Here is a 21,236-nt window from a genome sequence, read left to right as displayed (position 1 = left end):
GGAAAAAAAAAAAAAAAAAAAAAAAAAAAAAAAAAAAAAAAAACAACTAAGTTTGGTCTTTTTAAAGATTCCTATGTTAAAAAAAATTTTTTTTGACTAAAATATTTCTACAATAATCTAGCCAACCTGAAAAATAGTGTTCTCATATATAGTAATAATCCACACTTTACATATTACCTTCTAAAGCTACATTTCATACTAAAAAACCAATAGCTAGGATTTTGTGGGGATACCTACAACCTTTGTAGTATGTCAATTTGGGATTCACAAGCATTCCAAACAATTTTAACAATTTTCCATTAAATAAGTTCTATTAAAAAATTTAAACAATTTTCATAAAAAATGAATAAAAAATTTCAAATGAAGGATGTTTTGACAGAAAGAAACTTTCCTATTGTTAATCAGGAATGTATAACAGAGATTCTAAAAGTTTATGCTGCAAAAAATGCTGAGAAAAATATCAATAGTACTTATTATGAGGGTACTGCAAAAAGTTCACAGAAAGATTTGTATTATATTTTAATTCTATTTTCTATGAACTTTTTGAAGTAACTTCATATATACATAACTAACAGTGATCAATTAAACATAATTTGTTTTTAAAAGATAATTTCAGGAGTAAAACTAAATTCTCCCAAATGTCAACATTCAATTGAAGGATCATCAAATTCTTACATATTACATTTATAGATTTTCTTGAAACATGGCTAAATAAATAGGTAGGGCTTGCATATGGATATAATTAAATTAGAAATATCTCAATGAGACAGTTAATATAAAATATATATTTTTAAATGAATGGAAATGAACCACTTAAAAACAATCAAGTACTAAAAAAACTAGATGTGATAAAAATCAAATCCTATCATTCACACTGTTCTTCTAATTTATACCTTGCTCCAATGTTTTATTTACAGCCTATGAAAAAATGGAGAGAAAAGGACAAAAATGTGGAAAATGAAAAATAAGAGGCAGAGTGGGTTGACATCTGATGAATCATTTTTCACCTCCAGCCAATAGCTGGAATATAGTCCAAAATTGTTAGAATTTTATATTCATTTAACGTCACTTGTAAAAGTCCAGTATCTAACAGGCAGGTATCCACATTGTATCATTTCGGATCAACATAGCAGAGCTAAAATTATCATCTCTTCATCCTTTCTTTCAAGATTAAGAAATAAGTCATTTCAGGGCTGGCTGGTTCGCTCATTTAGTTAGAGCATGGTGTTGATAACACCAAGGTCCAGTGTTCAATCGCTGTTACCTGCCAGCCCTCCCCCCCTCAAAAAAAAAAAAAAAAAAAGAAGTCATTTGTGTGATCCCGTTGCCGGTCCCGGTCCGGTACGGGCGCGACACTGAGGGTTGCGATCCGTTGCTGGTCACAAAAAAAAAAAGACAAAAAGAAAAAAAAAAAAAAAAAAAAAAAAAAGAAGTCATTTGGTTTATTAATATAGCACTGAGTTACTCATCAATGTAAGATTCAAATTTGTGCCCCAGGGAAAAATATCAGAAAGAAACATCCTACCCTTTAATTATAAAAGTGCACCTACTTTTTGTAAATCCTCTTGCAACATAAGGCCTCCTTACAAATAATATTTATTAATTCAGGCTTTTGGGAATATCGTTTTTCTAACTTTTCTTAGTTTAAAATACTTTTAAAACTATCAAATGAAAAATAAATTAAAAGTTTACCCAAATGAGTTGAAAACGTATGTGCTCACAAAAACCTACACATGGATGAGTTTTACTCATAATTGCCAAAACTTGGGAGCAACCAAGGCATCCTTTAGTAGGTGTATGAATAAACTGGTACATCCGGACAATGGAATATTATTCAGTGCTAAAAAGAAATGAGCTATCCAGCCATCAAAAGACATGGAGGAACTTTAAATACATATTACTAAGAGATGCTAATCTGAAAAGGCTACATACAGTATGATTTCAACTATATGACATTCTGGAAAAGGCAAAACTATGGAGACAGTAAAAAGATCACTGGCTATAGGGAGAAAGAGGAATGAATATGCAGAGCAGAAAGGATTTTTATGGCAGTGAAACTATTCTGCATGATACTATTATGATGGATACATGTCATTATATACAAGGGTACTTGAAAAAGTTCCTGGAAAAACAGAATTAAAGTATGAAGCCATGAAATTTTTGAAGTACCCTCATTATTTGTCAAAACCCATGGAATAACACACAGAATGAATTCTAATGTAAACTATGGACTTTGGGTGATAATGGTGTGTCAGTGTAGGTTTACTGCTGGTGTAGGATATTGAAGTGGGGAAAGGGGAATGTAGAAACTCTCTTTATTTTCCCCTCAATTTTGCTCTGAGCCTAAAACCACTCTAAAAAATGAAGTATATTAAAAACATATCTTAAAGGATAGTCAAGTAGAGTAATAAGGTAAGTAATAACCTGTCAGCACACAAACACAACATGACAAAGAAGATGTAATTTTAAAACAAATAAAAATGGAAATACCAAAGAAGACTAAAAATTATCTAGCTCACTCTCATTTTCTAAATGGAAAAGTTCAGACCCAAATGATTTAAATGGCTTTCCTAAGATGACATAATAACAAAAAGAGATAAATTGATAATAAATTATTAGAACATGAGACCTCAATGACTTATCAACATGCCTCTCAATCACTTTTCACAGCTCTGAGTATGACATCAAGAATGTTTTTAGAGACTTCTTTTTTAAGAATAACCATTGATTTGAAAATTAGATTCTGAAAACTTTTATAAAAAAGTGAAAAATATAATGTTCCTTTTTATATTATAAGAATGGCTACATTGTCAAAACCTTAAAATCCTTCCATAATGAATAATATAAAATCTACATGAAAAAATTCCACATAAGGGCCAGCCCCGTGGCTCACTCGGGAGAGTGTGGCGCTGATAGCGCTGAGGCCGCAAGTTCAGATCCTGTATAGGGATGGCCGGTGCGCTCACTGGCTGTGCATGGTGCAGACCACACCATGACGAGAGTTGTGATCCCCTCACTGGTCAGAAAAAAAAAAAAAAAAATCCAAATTAGATTATCTACATGACATGGAGCATCACCAGTTGAGATACTATACAAATAAAATTTAATATAAATTATTTAATAACTTAGAGAAATGTTTATTATATAATCCTAAAGAAAAAACAGGACATAAAGCTATATATAAAGCTTAATCTCAAATATGTTAAAATAATTTTAAATATTTTGAAAAAATTAGAAGGAAATACGACAAAACGTTATCAGTTGTCTCTGAGTGAAAGAACAGTGCTGATTTTTTTCTTTTATACTTCTATTTCCCAAACTTTGTAACATGTCTTTCTTCTATAGTTAGGTGTGTAGAGGATTCTTAAAGGAATCCTGGTTTAGAAAACCACAGGGCCTGGTTTTCTAAAGCCTTGCAGTTCCAAATATTGACCTTGCAAAGGACTGGAAATTTTCCTCAGGCTATAAAGTCTCTGGTGTAAGACAAAGATTTGTAACACAGCAAGGTTGCTGGCTCAAAGACAGACTAGTTACTGACTGATATGTACAGATACTGGAAAATTGCTAGAGGGAGAAGGAATGTTTGCTAAGATCAAGATTTTGTTGATTGGACCACTTAATTGCCTTACTGGAATGTCATCTGGCTTGTTTCACTGGAAGTTACCAGCCTATATTGTTAAACTATAACCCCACCTATGTTCTCTTCCTGTAACTTCCTGGTCTGGAAAATAAATGCAGGAAGAGAACCCGAATTCGGGGTTAATTTCCCAAGGAAGGGATGCCTCTCATTTGAGGGTTCCAGGGGAGATTAATAACCTTGGGGTCTCTCAATGCTCAGAAGAGATGGGCTTTGAGTAATCCTTTGTGGCTCCATCACCCAGGGGAAGTGGGGTGACAAATCCATGGGGGGGCAAAGCAACAAAGGTGAAAACCATTTTTCAAGTTGTTGAATTTAAAATAACTGAATTTACTATCTCATAGTTGCTTTTCAAAAGGGACTTTAGTGGTTTGCTCCAAAACTTTAGGCAAGTTTAAATTCTGTTCTATTTCAATAACATTGCTGAAGATACACTGAAGCTGTTTTATTATCTAAAAGGCAAATCACAGATTTTTTTCAGGAAGTCAAATATTTTATCACATTTTTCCTACATACTGCATTGACAGATTTCAGAATTTACAAAGAAAAAAGCTGGAGGATAGAAGTTAAGTATTTATTCCATCATAAAGCTAGTACTTGCAAGTAAGAACAGAAATAGAATCAGGAGATAACCTTTTCTCCTCAAGCCAAAACCTTGCCAGTATACATGTAAATCATACCCAGTACAGAGCAATCTATACCTATGAGGTCTGCATTCATCACACTGAAGCTACATCTTATATAGAGGATAGGTTCTAAAGTCAGCCCATAACGTGAAAATCAAATACAAGTATAGTCAAAACCACCTTTGAAAAGCCCTTGTTTAAAGGGTGGTATGCATAGTCTTCTGTATACAACCTGTTCAGTGACATATATAAATGTACAATATATAGTAATGTATAACACATAATAAAGAGTACATGTGGAAAAACATATTTCTGGTTTTTTATTACAAGAGCTAATAATAGTTGAAGTAAGCTAAATGTGCAAGTGATATTAACTCCATTCTATTTCCTCACTACTCAATCTTAAATCCCTGTAACCCAACTTTTGTCCCTCACTGTACTGAAAATACTCTTCTAGCCCTCAAATAAAAAGGCCTCTTATTAGTTCCTATTTTCTAATTTCTACAGCAATGAACACTGCTGAGGATTTCTTTCTTAAAATACCACTTCCCTTGATTTGTGCAATATTTTGCTTTCCTGTTTCCCCTTCTATTTTCTGAATGATTTCTTCTCTGTGTCCTCCTTCATTAATTCCACTTATTTCTGCATCCCAAAATGCAGATAAAAATCAATTATTGATCCTTTATCTTCTCTATATATTAACTCTCTCCTTTAAAACATTATCTACTCTCAGTTTCAACCATTTCTCTGCTAGGCTTTATTATCATCCATGTTTTACAGATGAGGAAACTGAAATATTGAGGGGTTAGGTGACTTTGTCAGGTCACACAGTAACTGAAAAAGCCAGAATTCAAGCATAGGCCCTCTGGCTCTAGTATAACTACTACCTATACTGTCTGTAACAGTAAGTGGAGGCAAACTGCAATATCAACTCAAATTGATCATATCAAAATGAAATTATTCTTTCTTCCTCCCAAAATTAGCTTCCTTCCAAACTTCTCTATTTCTATAATGCATTCTTTATCAGGAATGTTGCAAGTGACAAACATATATACACACAAAAAGCAACAATTAGCAACGGTTTTAAATAACAGGAACTGTTTTTGTCACATAACAAACAGTCTGACATTGCTACCTTTGGTTAATTGATGTCAAAACAATTTCTACAATTCTCCTGACCTTTCCCTCATAGTCACAATAGGATTGCTGAACCCCCAGATGTTTAGTTCACACTCAAGGCAGGGGCAGGTGAATGTAAGAGGAGTGACAGCATTGCATCTACGTCCCATTTTATCAGGAAAGCAGAATCTTTCCCAGAAACTTCCAGCACACATCCACTTACATTTCACTGAACAAAGTGTATTTAAATAAATGGGAGACTAGAAAAATGAGTATTTGAGTGAGCACACTGTCACCCAAACAAAATCAGGATTCTTTTAGGAAAAAAAAAAAGAGGAGTTGATATTGAACAGGTAATCAGTGGTGTTTGTACACCATTCTGAGAAGAGAACCATGATCCAAATAAAACAGGGTTATGTGCTAAGGAAGTACTAGAAGGCTTCTTTAGGTTGTATAGTCAGAAAAGGCCAAACTGAGACCTGAATGACAATAAGGAGCCAGACATAAAAGTTCCAGGAGAAAAGCATTCTAGGCAGAGAAATTAGCTACTGCAAAGGCCCAAGGATGCCAGCATACTTACCATGTTCAAAGAACAAAAGGAAAACCAGTGTGGTTTGAGGGTAGAGGAAAAGTAAGAGTGGTACACAAGAGCCGGATCACACAGGCCTTTATAAGCCAAAATAACAAATGATTTAGGTTTCATTGTTCCCTTAAACATTTTACCTCATAAATGTTCTACCATAAACTTCCCATAAATTCTACCTCAGTGTTTCTGCTCATGATGTTTCTATCATCTAGTCATCCTTCATAATTCCTTCCGATTGTGCAAACTCTTATCAGTTCTTAAAGTTCCAGACAAGGTCCACTGACAACCATCTCAGTTCACAGTGATTACTCCTTTCTCCAAAGTCCTACAGATTTGTCTAGTATAGTGTAAGGATTATAACATAGAGTGTGGAACTAAACATTCACAGTTCAAAATCTGGCTGATCCTTATTTACTGTGTGACCCTGGGCAAGTTACTTAACCAGACTGTCTCATTCTCCTAAGCTGTAAAATGTCAGTAATGATAGTATCTCTCACAGAGTTGTTGTGCAGATTAAATCAGTTAACATATATCAGGTACTCAGAAGATTGCCTGACATCTAATGTGTTGGCTTTATCATTATTATTGCATTATCATAATATTAGTCTTTTGGCATTTATTAAATACATTCTTGTACAGTCATTTATCTTCAATGTCCATTTCACGTCTTCCAAACTAAACTATAAACTCCTGAAGATTTTAAAAGAAATCAGAGTTCCTATATCATATCCCAGAAGTAAAAATATCTACAAAAAAATAATCATCTCTCAGATTTCACTTGAAGAACACAAAACTAGAAGGAAGACTTCTAGGAAATACAATCATGAACACAAGCCCAAAACACTAAAATGATTTTAAAAAAATACTTATCAAGATAGTGATGGGTATGGGAAACTGTGTACCACTGGAGAAAATGAGAATGTTTATCATAGAAGAGGGAGCAAACTTACTCTCTTGCTGTATGAGACTAAGGAGTAAAAGTTACATGGAGGCTGATTCCAATTCAATATATAAGAAAAGCTTTTTTCAACAATAAGGAGCTGTCAGAAAATGGATAAGATTTCCAAGGAAAACCATAGTTCACTATCACCTGGAATAAAAGTTAGATAATCAACTGGAACACGAATTAATGTATAAATAGGAGACTATATAGCATAGTGCTTATGAGCACATATTCTTGAGTTACTATCTGAGGCTTGAATCTCAGCACTACCATTTATTAGTTGTGACCTTTGTAAAAGTTATTGAACCTTTCTAAGTGTAAGATTTTTCATCTATAAAATGGAGATAACAGTACCTACACCTCAGAAGGTTTGTGTAGAATTAAATGAGATAATGTATATAAAGTGCTTACTACAGTATGTAACATATGGGGACAACTCAACAAAATTAGCTTTGGATTGAATAACCTCTCAGATCTCTAGGATTCAATGACTAATATAAATGTTTTTCTGTAGCTAGAGAACTGGACATATATAAATATTTTTCCCTATGTTGACATCCATCCCATAATCAAATAATTAATTTCCTAAAACACTTTTATTTGTGATTTCCTGACCTCAAGCACCAGCACTATTAGGTAATAAGTTTATTGTTGAATAGGAATTATCTTATTGATAATAATCATTAGGTTGGAAACAAGTGAAAAGAAGAAGAAAAAGGAGCATGATGCAGAATAATCTACATCAAGCCATCTACAAAACAGTGGAGCAGAGGAGAGACAACCTCAGTTCATGAGTTGGGAAGGAGATGTTTTGGCAAGATATCTACAAAAAGTGAGCAAGTTCAACCTGTAGAACCTGGAGAGGAACGGTACATAAAGGCATCGGACATCGCAGAAAGCAGAGGTGACACACAAAACTGAAAACAAGGTAACTGACTGAAAACCTGCATAGATTCAATTTACAGGCCCTTCCTTGCAACCAATACTCTTCTTCATGCCCCCCAGCTCTTCCCCACATAGGAAAATAAAGATTTATTCTTTGGCAACACTAAGTAGATAAAGATATATGGACTCCAGTGTATCAAGCACAGTGACGACTTCAGAAGATGAGGAATTAAGTGACAGTCTAAATACCAAATTGTAGGGCATTCTTCACTTCCTGCTCCTGGAGCACCAGCAGGCAACACACATTCCATAGGCAGGGGATGGCAGAACTTTTCTCTCACAAAGCAAAAAAATGCTAGAGAAAAGACCACTACTTACTAACATCTAGGGATCACCTAAGAAAAAGGCAAGCTCATTACATTATCACCCTAGTATGAAAGTCATCAGCTAAAAGGCCATGGTCAAACACACAGAGCTTCTACTCAGCTTTTTAGCACCTCACTCTTAAATAGAAACAAACACAGAAGATCGCCATTTTGGAACAAAGCATCTAACAGAAAACCAGATGATTAAGAGAAACAATAAAAACAAAAGGTACAGAAGAAAACATAAACAACAAAAGAAATGGAAGAAAATTTCAAAGTTACTATAATTAATTTCATCAGGGAAAAGAGAAAACACATCCATCGGAAAAAAAGAAAAGAAATGAAAATATTATGAAAAAGGACTAAAAGAAAATATAAATAACACCTAGAAATGTAAACATCATAACTGAAATTTAGGAACAACAGATGAGTTACAAGATAAAGTAGAGGAAATCTAGTACAAAAATATAAAGACATGGAAGATAGAAAAAAAGATAGGAAAATTAGAGGAGCAATTCAAAGGGTCCAACAACTATAAGTCTAGTAAGAGTTCCAGAAAGGAGAATATGTTTATGACATTTGGATATTAAAGATTTCTTTGATACAAAATTAATTTGGCTGTACAAGTTGACTGTATCTCATCTGAAATGCTTAGGACCTGAAGTCCAAATTATTGGACTTTGAAACGTTTATGAATACAAACTGGTTGAGCATCTCTAATTCAAAAATCCAAGACCTGAAATGCTCTAATGAGCTTTTCCTTTGAGTATCATGTCAGTGCTCAAAAAGTTTGGGATTTTGAAGCATTTTGGATTTGGGATTTTTGGATTAGGGATACTCAACCTGTATTAAAATTAAAGACACCATTAACAAGTGAAAATAGTAGCCTAGGAGATTAGATTTGTAACACACAGAGCCAATAAAGCAGTAGTAAACAGAATTATAAAGATTTCCTTCAAATTAAATACTATAGAAAAGTAGAGAAAGGAAACAAATGGGAAATTTGCAAAAGAGGTAGCAAATGGGCTAATAAACCTTGATAAGATGTTCAACCTCACTATAAATCAGGGAAATACAAATTAAAACTACAAAGAGATTCTATTTCATATCCATGAAACTGGTTAAAAATTTTAAAGTCTGACAATGTCAAGTGTTGCTAAGGATGTGAAGCACTGGAAATTTTCAGATAGTGCTTGGTATGATCATTTTGGAGAGCATTTGATGATATTTATCAAACCTAAAAACATGCATACCCTATGACCCAGCAGTTTCACTCTAATACATCTAGTGTGTCTGATGTAATCCTAGTTAAATAGACATGCACAAAGATACATGTATGCAAATTTTTTTTTTTTTGGCCCTAAGTTTTATTTTATTTTTAATTGACAGATAATAATTATATATATTTATGGGGTACAATGTTATGTTTTGATACATGTATACATTGTGTAATGATAAAATCAGGCTAATTAGTATATCCATCACCTCAAATATGTATTATTTCTTCGTGGTGAGAAAATTTTAAATCCTCTCTTTTGGCTATTTTGAAATATGCAATACATAATTATTAACTATAGTCACTGTGCTGTGCAATAGAACACCAGAACTTATTCCTCTTATCTAACTGAAACATTATACCCATTGACTAACATCTCCCCTTTCCCAGTCTATTCTCCACACCCGCCTCCCCTGCCCCTAGCCTCTGGTAACCACCATTCTACTCTCTACTTCCAGGAGTATGACTTTTTAAGATTCCACATGTAAGTGAAATCATACAGTATTTGTCTGTGCCTGGCTTATTTCACTTAACATAATGTCCTCTAGGTTCATCCATGTTGTCACGAATGACAACATTTCCTGATTTTTTTTAAATTATTTTTTTAAAGACTGAATAGTATTCCATTGAGTATACATGTATACCACGTTTTCTTTATCCATTCATCTGTTGATGGGCACTTAGGTTGTTTCCATATCTTGTCTATTGTGAATAATGCAGATGGTAGTGCAGACATCTCTTCAACATACTGATTTCAGTTCCTTTGGGTATAAACTCAGTATGCAAATATTCTTTAAAAAATTTTTTGTAATTAAAAAAATGAAACAAGCAGTTTTAGGTTCTCAGAAATAAGGTAGATCAACAAAACTATCAACAAAAGAAAGTTTAAATAAAAAGTAGTATATTGTAGAATGGTACTATTCAGCAGTTTAAAGACCAACACACATAGATACAGATAATCTCAAAGTCATTATTAATTAAAAAGTTGCAGAAAAATATATACTTTTTATATAAAGATATCATTAGTAAAAAGTTTAATAATATGCAAAACAAAGTGTTCTTTATGGATATATAAAGTATGTGTATGATATACTTTTTTTTAAGCTTAATGGTAGCATACTGGTATTTATTATATTATTCTGTATATTTATGTATGCCTGAAATTAAAAAATTAATTTAATAAAATCAATATATTACTAAACTACAACTTCCTCAGCCAGACATTCAAGACCCTCCACAATATTATTCCGACCTACTTTTCTAGCCTCATCCTTCATTATTTCTTATAGCAGTGTTTCCCAAACCTTGACATTAACATACCTCCTTCATTATTTTTGCAATATATGCCACCTTTATTATGATTAATTAGTATTTTTCTTTTCATCATTTTTAACTTAAGTAACCTTGTATAAATTGGCAATAAATGGGAAATCACATGTTTAATATGCCAGCTACATTTTTTTAATGTGAATATAAACAAACATACAAATATTAAAATGTTTGCTCTACAGCCACCTAAAAACATCAAGTGTCACACTTTGGGTTGCACTGTCTTACACCAGTAGTCCTCAAATTTGGTGTACAAGATTGCTTGGGAGACTTGTTAGAAATGAAGACTCCCAGGCCACACCCATAGAGATTCTAATTCAGGCAGTCAAAAGACAAAAATCCTGCCCTAGATGTATCCTTAGCACAAACCAAATTGGACTATTTGCCATTCTTTAGATAAGATCTACATTTTACTCCTCCAATACCTTTCCTCTTGTTATTTCCTCACTTTGAAGTATCCCCTCCCACTCCCTAAGCCAATGAAAATTAAGCCTGCACTTTAAGGCTGATCTTAAATATCACCATCACAATAAAATACTTTGACTTGGATGTGACATCTTGCTCATTTCAATACTTTTCCTTCCCCTATCAATTTATTTCTATTTCCATATGGATGCTTTTCATATTCAATGTAATATATATCTACTTGTCTTAGTCCCCCCTCCTCAAGAATAAATGTTACTTGAGGTCAGAAGCTTTATACCGTGTTCAACAGTAGGGATTATACCTTGGCCATTTTATGCTTTGCATATGATAGTTACTCAAATACTTGCTGAACTGAACTCTGCTAAATACCACTTTAACAAATTTTATTAACATTTTTTAAATAATATAGCATAAGAGCTAGAATATTCATTCACAGAGCATTACAAATTAAACATGAGACTTTAGTCTGCTTAGCTTCATTTTCAAAATAAGAAAACTGAAAATATATCCTATATAGAAACAAATAATTTTTAAGTTGCTTTAATTTTCGAAAGAAAAAGACAATAGTTTAACTAAAAATGCCAAATTCGGTTCTTAAGAAAAAAAAGGAAAACTGCTTAATGTGCAACCTTAAAGGCAAAAGTAAATCTTTGTGTTATTAATTGACAAAATGAGTTTTTGATGCTGCTACAAAAAGCTATTAATTTAAGAACACTATTATTAAAACAAAGTTAATTGATTCTTACAAATCCTCAGTATTTCCAAAAGATATTTCAATATGGTTTCTCTTTGCCTTAATAATGCATGTTACTCAATGCAACAAGAGCAATAATTTCTAAGTATTTTTTCAGTGTAAAGAGCATAACAACCATCTGTTTTTAATCAGACAACATAAACATGTAACTCATTTGTGAAGCTTGCTTTTTTAATTTGGTAATAATAATTTGGTTTCTTTCTATTCCAGGAGTAGATTGTTTTACTGTTTTAAACATACTCATTTTAATCTAGATAGAAAATAAATTAATGGAATCAATGAAATGGAACTTTTTAATGGAAAATGTTCATCAACATCAATATATATCACAATATTACCTGGATCTTTATATTTTAGCATAGACATGATATTTTAGAAAGACAAAGAATTGTCAATATAAAATATACAAATGTATACATTAATTTCAAGTAATAAAAAAAAATGGAGAATATATACTTTGTTATACTAACTTGGCCTCCCATGTGAAAAAGAATAAAAAGACAACAACTGTAAGAAAAGAAGAACATGGGAAGATTCTCACATATCGCATTTTCTCCCCTCCTCATTCATCTTTCTGTCATATTCCTGTTAAATTTTCTCTTTTACATGGCAGGTCAAGTAAACTAAACCTAGCTTATATGAAACTTTTTGTTTAAATTAACCTACTATGTCCATTTTCCTAAATAAAATTAATTGGAAGTAAAGCAGTAATAAGTTACTATTATTTCTGAGCTCAAGTTAAGAATTCCTAAAAATGATTCTAATATTTTTACTTACCATAAAATTTTGATGACCTATAACTATTCATACTAATAAAGAGACCTATCCATTTATGCTTACTTCTTAAGTAAGCAATCTTTTCTATTTTCTAAAGTACTAAGTATAGACAGATATTAAGGCTCTGTAAATGTTTTAGCACTGCTCAAGGACCAAAAAAATGCAGAATTTTAAAGGTAATGAAAAGAAGTTAAATAAACCTATTTCAAAGATCCTGCAAGTATAATAGATCAATTAGACAAGCTTACTGGAAGGTAACAAACACAACTCATTTGATAAAGCAGTTCTGAGAAATCCAAAATACCATTTCTCTTTTTTTAAAAAATCAAAGCACGTGGACTAACAAGAAATAATGCACAATTTGGCTTGATCAAATACTTCATTAATTTTTTTCTACCCCTAAGGGATTGCCCTTTTAAAATCCTCTTCAAATAAGAATATAACCTAATTGCTTGCACAGGTCTACATTTTGCAAAAGGATTTTTATTTCAACAGTGCCACCTAGTGGAGCAATCAATACTTTCAACTGATCGCTAGGTTTCATTTGTCTCAAATGCTAACATTCCCCAAATAGTTTTATTTTCTGATTGACAATACTAATAGTATTAACATTCAAGGGGCAATTTTACAAAAGTATCATAATTTACAAATTTATGTCTTCTGATAGGCTATCTCTAATTTAAAAATCAGGTCATTTACAAATATTATTGTAATATTTTAAATAAAGGTACCTTAGTGATTTCTTCAGAAACTCGTTCGAAGTCCTGAACGTTTCGACAGTAAAGTCCTATTGTACAGCTAGGATCCATTTTTCGAAACGACATCTTTTTGGGAGAAGGGCAGTGGAATGTCTGTAATTTTTAAAGTTCTTTAGGGTTAATATACCTTTATTTGATGGACTTAAGCATATACAAAAATATTATTTAAAATTTACTATCTAGCTTTTTCTCAAAACCATAAACATATTTTTCAAATGGTGCTTCAGTCCATCCTGTGCAGATGGGCCTTCCTACTCTCCAAAGCTGTAATATACAAGAACCATTACTGTGTATATTCAATTCACCAAGTCTCTACATTATGTGACATTAGTATTATTCTGCAAAAGAAAAAAAGTATATCAAAACTGGTATGCATTTCTAACACTTGCAGAAAGAAAGAAAAATGTGCCACTGAAAAAGATATGCATAGACTAGTACAAGGTTTAAAATCAAGTTAGTTATTTCAATGAAAAAACTTTGCCAGAGATATTTTTTAAACCTTTTAATAAGGACATCAAGACTTTTAAAACAAATACAGATTCACGAAAATGTTCCATACTGATATGAAAAGAGGTCAACTTGTGAGTTTTGGCAATTGACACAATTAGTACATAACTGCATATTCTCCCAATTTGCTCTTCTATTGTGATTTACTTTAAATTCCTGTTTATTCTCATACAGGGCAAAGGATGGAACAGATTAAAACTGTTCTTTTATGATCATTGCCCATCTTCTCACCAGTCCAGCTGTCCCTTTAGTTTACCTTTCTCAAGCAGTCACAGTGCCACAGATATAAATAAGCTGAGTAGTCTGCCCTAGTTTCTCTACTCTTGCTGGTGGGATTTGGCTATTAGTAGAGTTTGGCATCTTTAAGGAACACAAAAGTAGAAAAGGAGCAGAATATAAAGCTAATCATCCCTATCTTTTTGTTCTTTACTACCATACTTTGGTACTATGTTTAAAATATATATTTTTTAATGTTGGAATGCCTAAATATCCTGTCCTTAAAAATCACTGATGTTACTAAGTCTTTCTGTAGGTATAAAAAAGAAATTTGTGTGGAAAAGGAGGGACATGAGACTATATATTCATATTTGTTTATATTTGCATAAATAAGATCTATAAGGATATATAAAAGTTAGCAAGTTTGGAAGAGGAAAGAACTGGGCAGACCGAAGATGTGTTGGAAATTCTTCATTGTGTATTTTGTATTTTTGAATTAATGAAAAAGCTCAATTAAGAAATAATCTAGGCTGACTTTGAACTCATAAACTTAAAATTTCCCTAAATTCAATGCCTAAAACTAAGGGATTTTAACTTGAAACTAGCTATTAAACTGTGGAAAAATACAGGCTGTCATATTTGTTATGTTCGTTATGAATTAATCAAAATCATTTTCTCTTTTTTCTCCCCTACACCTTAGTGACCCAATTTCTGTTCCATATTATCATGAGAGGAGATGCAAAATATCAGAGCAATATATTCAAGTTGCTTTATTTCCTTATGAAGTTTCATTGTATGTTAGATTCGAATCCAACAATATCAGTAATATAGACCAAACAAATGAGTTTTCAAAACTATGACTTCTACAAAATGCTTAGCTAACACTTTATCTAGTAAGATCCAACCTAGATGAATTGGAAGCACCAGTCAACACAAGTATTGTCTCAGGTGGATTTTTTCTAACATTGTTTCACCTGTTTTATTTGCAAAGAGATATTAAAAACAGAACTGAAAAGACAGAAAAACTAAATAACCTTGTTAGCTAACAATATACAGGAGTCTATAAAGGTATAAGGCACAGTTCTAGGTTGTATTTATAAGAAACTATTCTACATACACAGTGTCCAAAAACAGTCATTTGCCCAACTCACTCCAAAGCCAATCAATAGCAAGGAATGTTTCCTTACATTTTACTACATCAGGATAGAAGGAGAGATAAAAAGTTTGTATGAAGTCCAATATACTTTTGAACTCATCTATGAGGGTGTCCTATATTACACTTAAGCATTGATTATTAAAGTTTTAATGTAGGAACCAATAATGTTAAACCAGAGTAGGCTTATTTCACAGTATTGTTTAAATCATCATGGATAATGATGACAAACACTAAATTATTATTCCTGGTTGTTTTAATATCTACAAAGAACTTTTCAAATGATTCACAAAAACACAGATAAAAATCTCTGATCATTGAAAACTGAAACTACTGCTGGGTGTTACTGCACAAGTACTAGGACTCATATTATGGACAGGCACTGTATATCATTTAAACTTAAAATTATATTGTTTTATTCACCCAAGAAGATTCTGAAGTCAAACCAACATTGATTTATAATTCAGAATCAGTTCTGTTTATTGCAGAACAAATTAGACTTTCAAATATTTTCCCAAGTGGTATTACAGGGCTATGTTCACCTTGTGATAATTCTTTGAGCTACGCACTTATTTTTTTTTTTTAAGTTTTTAAAATTCAAATGACTGGTAAGGGTAGCAGCTTCTACGTCAAAATTACATTCTAGGGAATGTTCACTGGATACACTTCTATGACACCAAAATATGTTTCTTAAAAAACTGGCCAGGAAGAGTCAATTACAATCTATTTCATTTTTCAATACACTATTTATTCATTGCCTCAACAAACAGTCATAAAGCACCTACTAAATGCTAGGCACTATTCTTTTTTTTTTTTAAAGGATGACCGGTAAGGGGATCTTAACCCTTGACTTGGTGTTGTCAGCACCACGCCCAGCCAGTGAGCGAACCGGCCATCCCTATATGGGATCCGAACCCAGGGCCTTGGTGTTATCAGCACCGCACTCTCCCAAGTGAGCCACCGGGCCGGCCCGCTAGGCACTGTTCTAAACTTATTATTTGGAATAGTGGATGGATCCTATTACCTAAGCATACAAGCAATATTGAAACAAATACAATACTTTTCGGTGTGTATCACCATTTTGGTAATTTAGATGAAGTTTCCTAAGAGAGTGAGAGAAAACCCTCACTAAAAAGTACCTCATACCAATTGCAGTTCACATGTGTAATTCATAAAGGATATATCTTTCACTGACAAATTCACTCATCCATCTATCTAGATGCCCATATTGCACAATTCTAATAGCTTTAATGTCACTATTTCTAAATTTACCAGGATAAATTAAAACAGTCACGACTGTATAAACCTCCTAAAATCTGAAACTTGGAACTGGGAGCCCAGGAACCAGAACAGACTAACATGTATACTTATAAGGCTTTTCTTACCTTTCAGAATTTGGTATATGTAAGAGTTAGAAGTTGTCATTCCAAAAGTATATCATAAATAACATGAACCAACAGTCTCTGGTTTAGAAAACCTGAACTTATTAATTATACACACACACACACGCATGCATACACATGTATATATCCACTAGTCTTCCGATCCCAACAACTGAAACACAGCCCTGTCCTAACCACTGACAATGGGAACTCAATTCAACATACCCTCACTGCTACAGCCCATCTGAGTTCTTCTCATTCCCTTCTAATTTCAAGTTGTCTTTCATGACTTTTTTTTTCCTTAGGTTGTTCATGCTGCTCCTTTGAACCCCATTCTCTCTATATAAATTATAGAGTGTGAGCTTATACACTATAATTTGCCCTCACACTGAACCATGTGCTCCACCTCCTGAGTCCTGACCAAGGATTTCTCTGACATGTCCTCACTGCTAGATGGAGGATCTAAATATGACTGTCAACATTCACTTCACAATATGTTAAGAACTCAGTGAAGATAGCTAAAGACAAGGAAGACTGTCTTAAAAGTTAGTATAGAAATTCAATAGTATATACTAACATATTTTATAAGAAAATATCATAAGAATTAAAAATTAATACAAATAAATATAATCAAAGCATTTGGAACTACAAGGAAGAAAAGAGTTCAACAGAGGACACTAAAGAGCTTAGAACATTGCCTTGCACCTAGAAAGAGCTCACTAAATGATAGTTAAAAAAAAGAAATTAGTCTGATTTGATCTCAAAATATTAAAAGTTCAAGTCTAAAAATGTAGGAATTCAACACTGTAAGAACAACAAAAGATATAATCTGTTTAAATCACTTCTTCAATCTCGAATATTCTGATATCATACTAGTTTCTTAAAATTCCACAATCCTATTGGATTTAGAGCACTCACTTCAAATATCGGGACTACCAACAATTATTTACATGGACTTGGATAGAAGACCTAAGATTTCAATTTCTCCATCTATTGCCCAAAATGAAATATTGAAAAAAAAGTTGCCTACAAAGTGATTTTAATAATTGAATATAAGCATGGTTTTAGAATGTGCATATAATTTATTACATCCATCAACTGCAAAATTTCAATAGCATATAAATATACAACTAATACAGCAAAGCAAGGATGGTAAGTAATATACAGTAGTTAAAACACCTTCAACTGGAGCATTATAAACTTAAGATATGATAAAAAGGAGAGAGTGAAATTTTATTCCTATACAAAGATAGGCAACTTGCTGTAATTTTTATAGTATACTTTCACAGGAAAATAAATGATGCTATTAACTGAATAATCTAAGATAAATCCTTCCATTGAGGAAAAACAAAAAACTTAACAGTAACTACCCAGACAGGTCGAGATATTCTACCAGAATCTCAAAAATATAACATCTTAACCCACTCTATCAGTGTTCCAATGTATAAATAGTAAATGCTTCTGGGCATTTTATTTAAGAAGTTACCCAATTTCATCAAATTTTACTTTACAAAGTTAAGTATTAAAATCAATAAAATTCTTCCTTTCCATTTTCACTACCACCACACTACTTCAAGTTTTACTGACTCACTCCCAAAGTGTTACAACAGTCTACCAATAGTGAATGGCAACCTTTCTGATATTGATTGTATAGACAAGACCAGGATACTCATTTACCTGGCATTTTTGTAGAGTATCTCGAAAAGACAGATGGATAGTCTCTCTCTACTGGCCAGAACAATCAAGACCAATAATCTTTTAATTTGCCTATTTTAGGTAATACTAAAATACTAAGAACAATTTTCCATCTGAATCTCAAATATCTACTGTTTATGAGGAGTCAATTTGGCACTGATACACTGGAAGTGCAACTTAGACATTAGTGCTACAAAACCACAAGGCAGCAGAAATAGAATTACAATGTGGTTCACATAGCACAATTTTGTAGTGCCTCCCCCAGTATCAGTCAACTAGAAAATATTTATTAAGGTTTACATGTAAGATAGAAGGAAGAAAGAAAAAAGTAAACCTGATTTCTGGCCTCAAGATGCTTGTACTATAGTTGAGAGGATGCTAGCATGTTTTACAATGTACCTTTCTGAATCAGATTTTAATCTTAAAGTTTATCTATTTTCATAAACACTATTAGATGTTAAATACTATTAGATGTTAAATACTATTAGATGTTAAAATTAGTTAGCAAGCTATTACCAAAACAAAGTACTTAACCACATTTCCAACTTGTCAAGCTCTTGAGAATTAGTCATCCATGCCAGTGAAGTGATTATTTTACTTTGTAAAATGATTTTAGTCTGTAAAAGCATCAACTTGGGAAAACAACAACCAAAACCATGTAATAATTACATGTCTCACTTATGCACTCTCAATTTTTTTTTCTGAATTAAAATACTGGATTATAAAATGACCTATATAAAAGAAAAGAGATTTAAAAAAAAGCTAAAACACATATTAGTAACCGAACTACACTCTTGCAAACTTCCTAACTAGTGGCTAAGATTAAATTACTGTACTCAAAGCAAAATAATTTAGCAGATAATCTCAATGAGTTACTTTGTCACTCTAACCCAAGTCTATTACCTTCTCTTTTTCTTTTTTATCCCCTTTCTTTCTTTCTTTCTTTTGTTTGAACATGCTTAACATTTTAAATTCTTCAGTACTGTTTAGCTGTCTTTCTTCAAAATTACTTGGAGGCTTGATCATTTATTTTAATAGGGCTAGGGCATCTAACAAGTTAGAGACAAAGATAAATGAAGAAGAAAGTGTATCATAAATTAAAATTCAGCAACAAAGTACTTAACCTTTGACCATTGTGTTGATTATGGTTTTATAAATCAGTAAAATATTGATCATTAACTTGTAATTATAATACTATAAAAGCATAGCTATCTAGCACATTTATAAATAATTAGTTTGCTTCATAAAGTAAGAAAACAGTACCATCTCTTTCTCCACAGTACCTCAAGAGGAAAATCCTTTATGCTGACATCTACAAAAGACTGGCAGTAATGAGGATCCATGTAAATCAAACTGTCATCTACAAGGGCAAAACAGAAGACAAGTAATTCAAAAAACACCTTATTATTACACTGCTTACGATCCAATTTCTATGTAGAACAGCTGAAAAAAATCTGGGAGTAACAGCTTGCCAGACTGATATTCATTGACTGAAACATAGGTTTGCACAGGATAGATTAACTTTTGCATAATCAAATATGCTTGTATAAGCAGAATTTTTATAAAGTGATGAGACTGTCATTTAATTTTTGGTGATAAAATTACTTTCACAAACACACAATTATATTCTACAGTTTGCATATGAAAAATGTATTGCACTTCTTTATCCTGACAGGAAGAACATATTGCTTGTCATTTTATCATCAACTAGTACCACTAAAACTGGTAAAAAGTAAATATGTAAATAGCAACCGCCAAAATGTGGCAACGATGTCTTCTGAAGTTTAGTGAAACCAATAAATTATGCCTTGTTTATGCAATAACAGAAATTAAGCATATATTTTACAGAATCTAATTATGTGGTGGACCAAATGACAAATGAGTGGCTATGGTAGGACAGATGAATGTACAAAGTACTTGTTTTGCTCTGTTAATCATCCTGCTTCCAGATGATCTCATATTAATTTTCTGACTTTTAAAAGAAAACAATGAAGAAATATATTTTACTAAATCACTAACCTTGAAATCCAGCAAAATAATATGACTGTTTAGGTTTACCACCAATAATACCCACACAATATTCAAGGCTTAAAATACCCTGCCAAAAGAAATTAATACAGATTTAGAGTCAAAGGACAAATAGCAATTATTCAAAACAACCGAACTTGTATTACCAATATCAGTAGTTCCCAAACGTGTCACCACCAGTTATCATTTTTATTACATTTGCCCCCATGTTCTGAAATCTTCCTGTCTTCCAAATTGCCTTCCCTTTTCTTTAAGTCATTCAATTTAACATGGCTAAATCAAATATCTTGATCAGTATATTGTTCAATAATATTAAACAACTACTATGTGTCAAATACAGAGATAATTAAGGTTACCACATTAAGGCAATAAAATTGCTACCAAAGCAAGAACACTTGGTCTTTCAGTTAGGTGGTGCAGCTTTATTGTGATCAATGTAATATTTTTATTAGGCTTTTCAAAATGCTAAAAATAGTTCTTAGACCTTATCATGTCTTCATTGAATATTGAGTCTTAAAATCCCTAACTAAGGGGCCGGCCCGGTGGCGCACTGCTATAGTGCGCTGCTTGGGAAGTGCGGCGTCGCTCCCGCCGAGGGTTCGGATCCCACATACAGACCGGTTCCCGCTCACTGGCTGAGCGAGGCGCGGGAGCAGCACTGAGGGCTGCGATCCCGTTGCCGGTCCCGGTCCGGTACGGGGGCGACACTGAGGGTTGCGATCCATTGCCGGACACGGAAAAAGACAAAAAAAAAAAAAAAAAAAAAAAAAAAAA

At 32.7% G+C, this 21,236-nt stretch overlaps 1 protein-coding gene across 3 annotated transcripts in view; it reads right to left on the bottom strand.

Moving 5' to 3' along the window:
• The window catches only part of ATG4C (autophagy related 4C, cysteine peptidase), a 73,247-nt gene that overhangs the window by 2,254 nt on the left and 49,757 nt on the right, over nt 1-21,236 (bottom strand). For all 3 annotated transcript variants that reach the window (XM_008577671.1, XM_008577672.1, XM_008577673.1), the window contains exons 8-10: nt 20,454-20,532; nt 19,718-19,794; nt 13,455-13,574 (exon numbers count right to left, since the gene is read on the bottom strand). In XM_008577671.1, the coding sequence (XP_008575893.1) occupies nt 13,455-13,574; nt 19,718-19,794; nt 20,454-20,532 (276 nt within the window). The remainder of the gene's footprint in view (nt 1-13,454; nt 13,575-19,717; nt 19,795-20,453; nt 20,533-21,236) is intronic.

The sequence above is a fragment of the Galeopterus variegatus genome, unplaced genomic scaffold (assembly GCF_000696425.1).
Source record: "Galeopterus variegatus unplaced genomic scaffold, G_variegatus-3.0.2 Scaffold1560, whole genome shotgun sequence".
In the NCBI taxonomy this organism is placed as follows: domain Eukaryota; kingdom Metazoa; phylum Chordata; class Mammalia; order Dermoptera; family Cynocephalidae; genus Galeopterus; species Galeopterus variegatus.
Note: the sequence above shows the minus strand (reverse complement) of the source record. Positions and strands in the feature narration are given on the sequence as shown.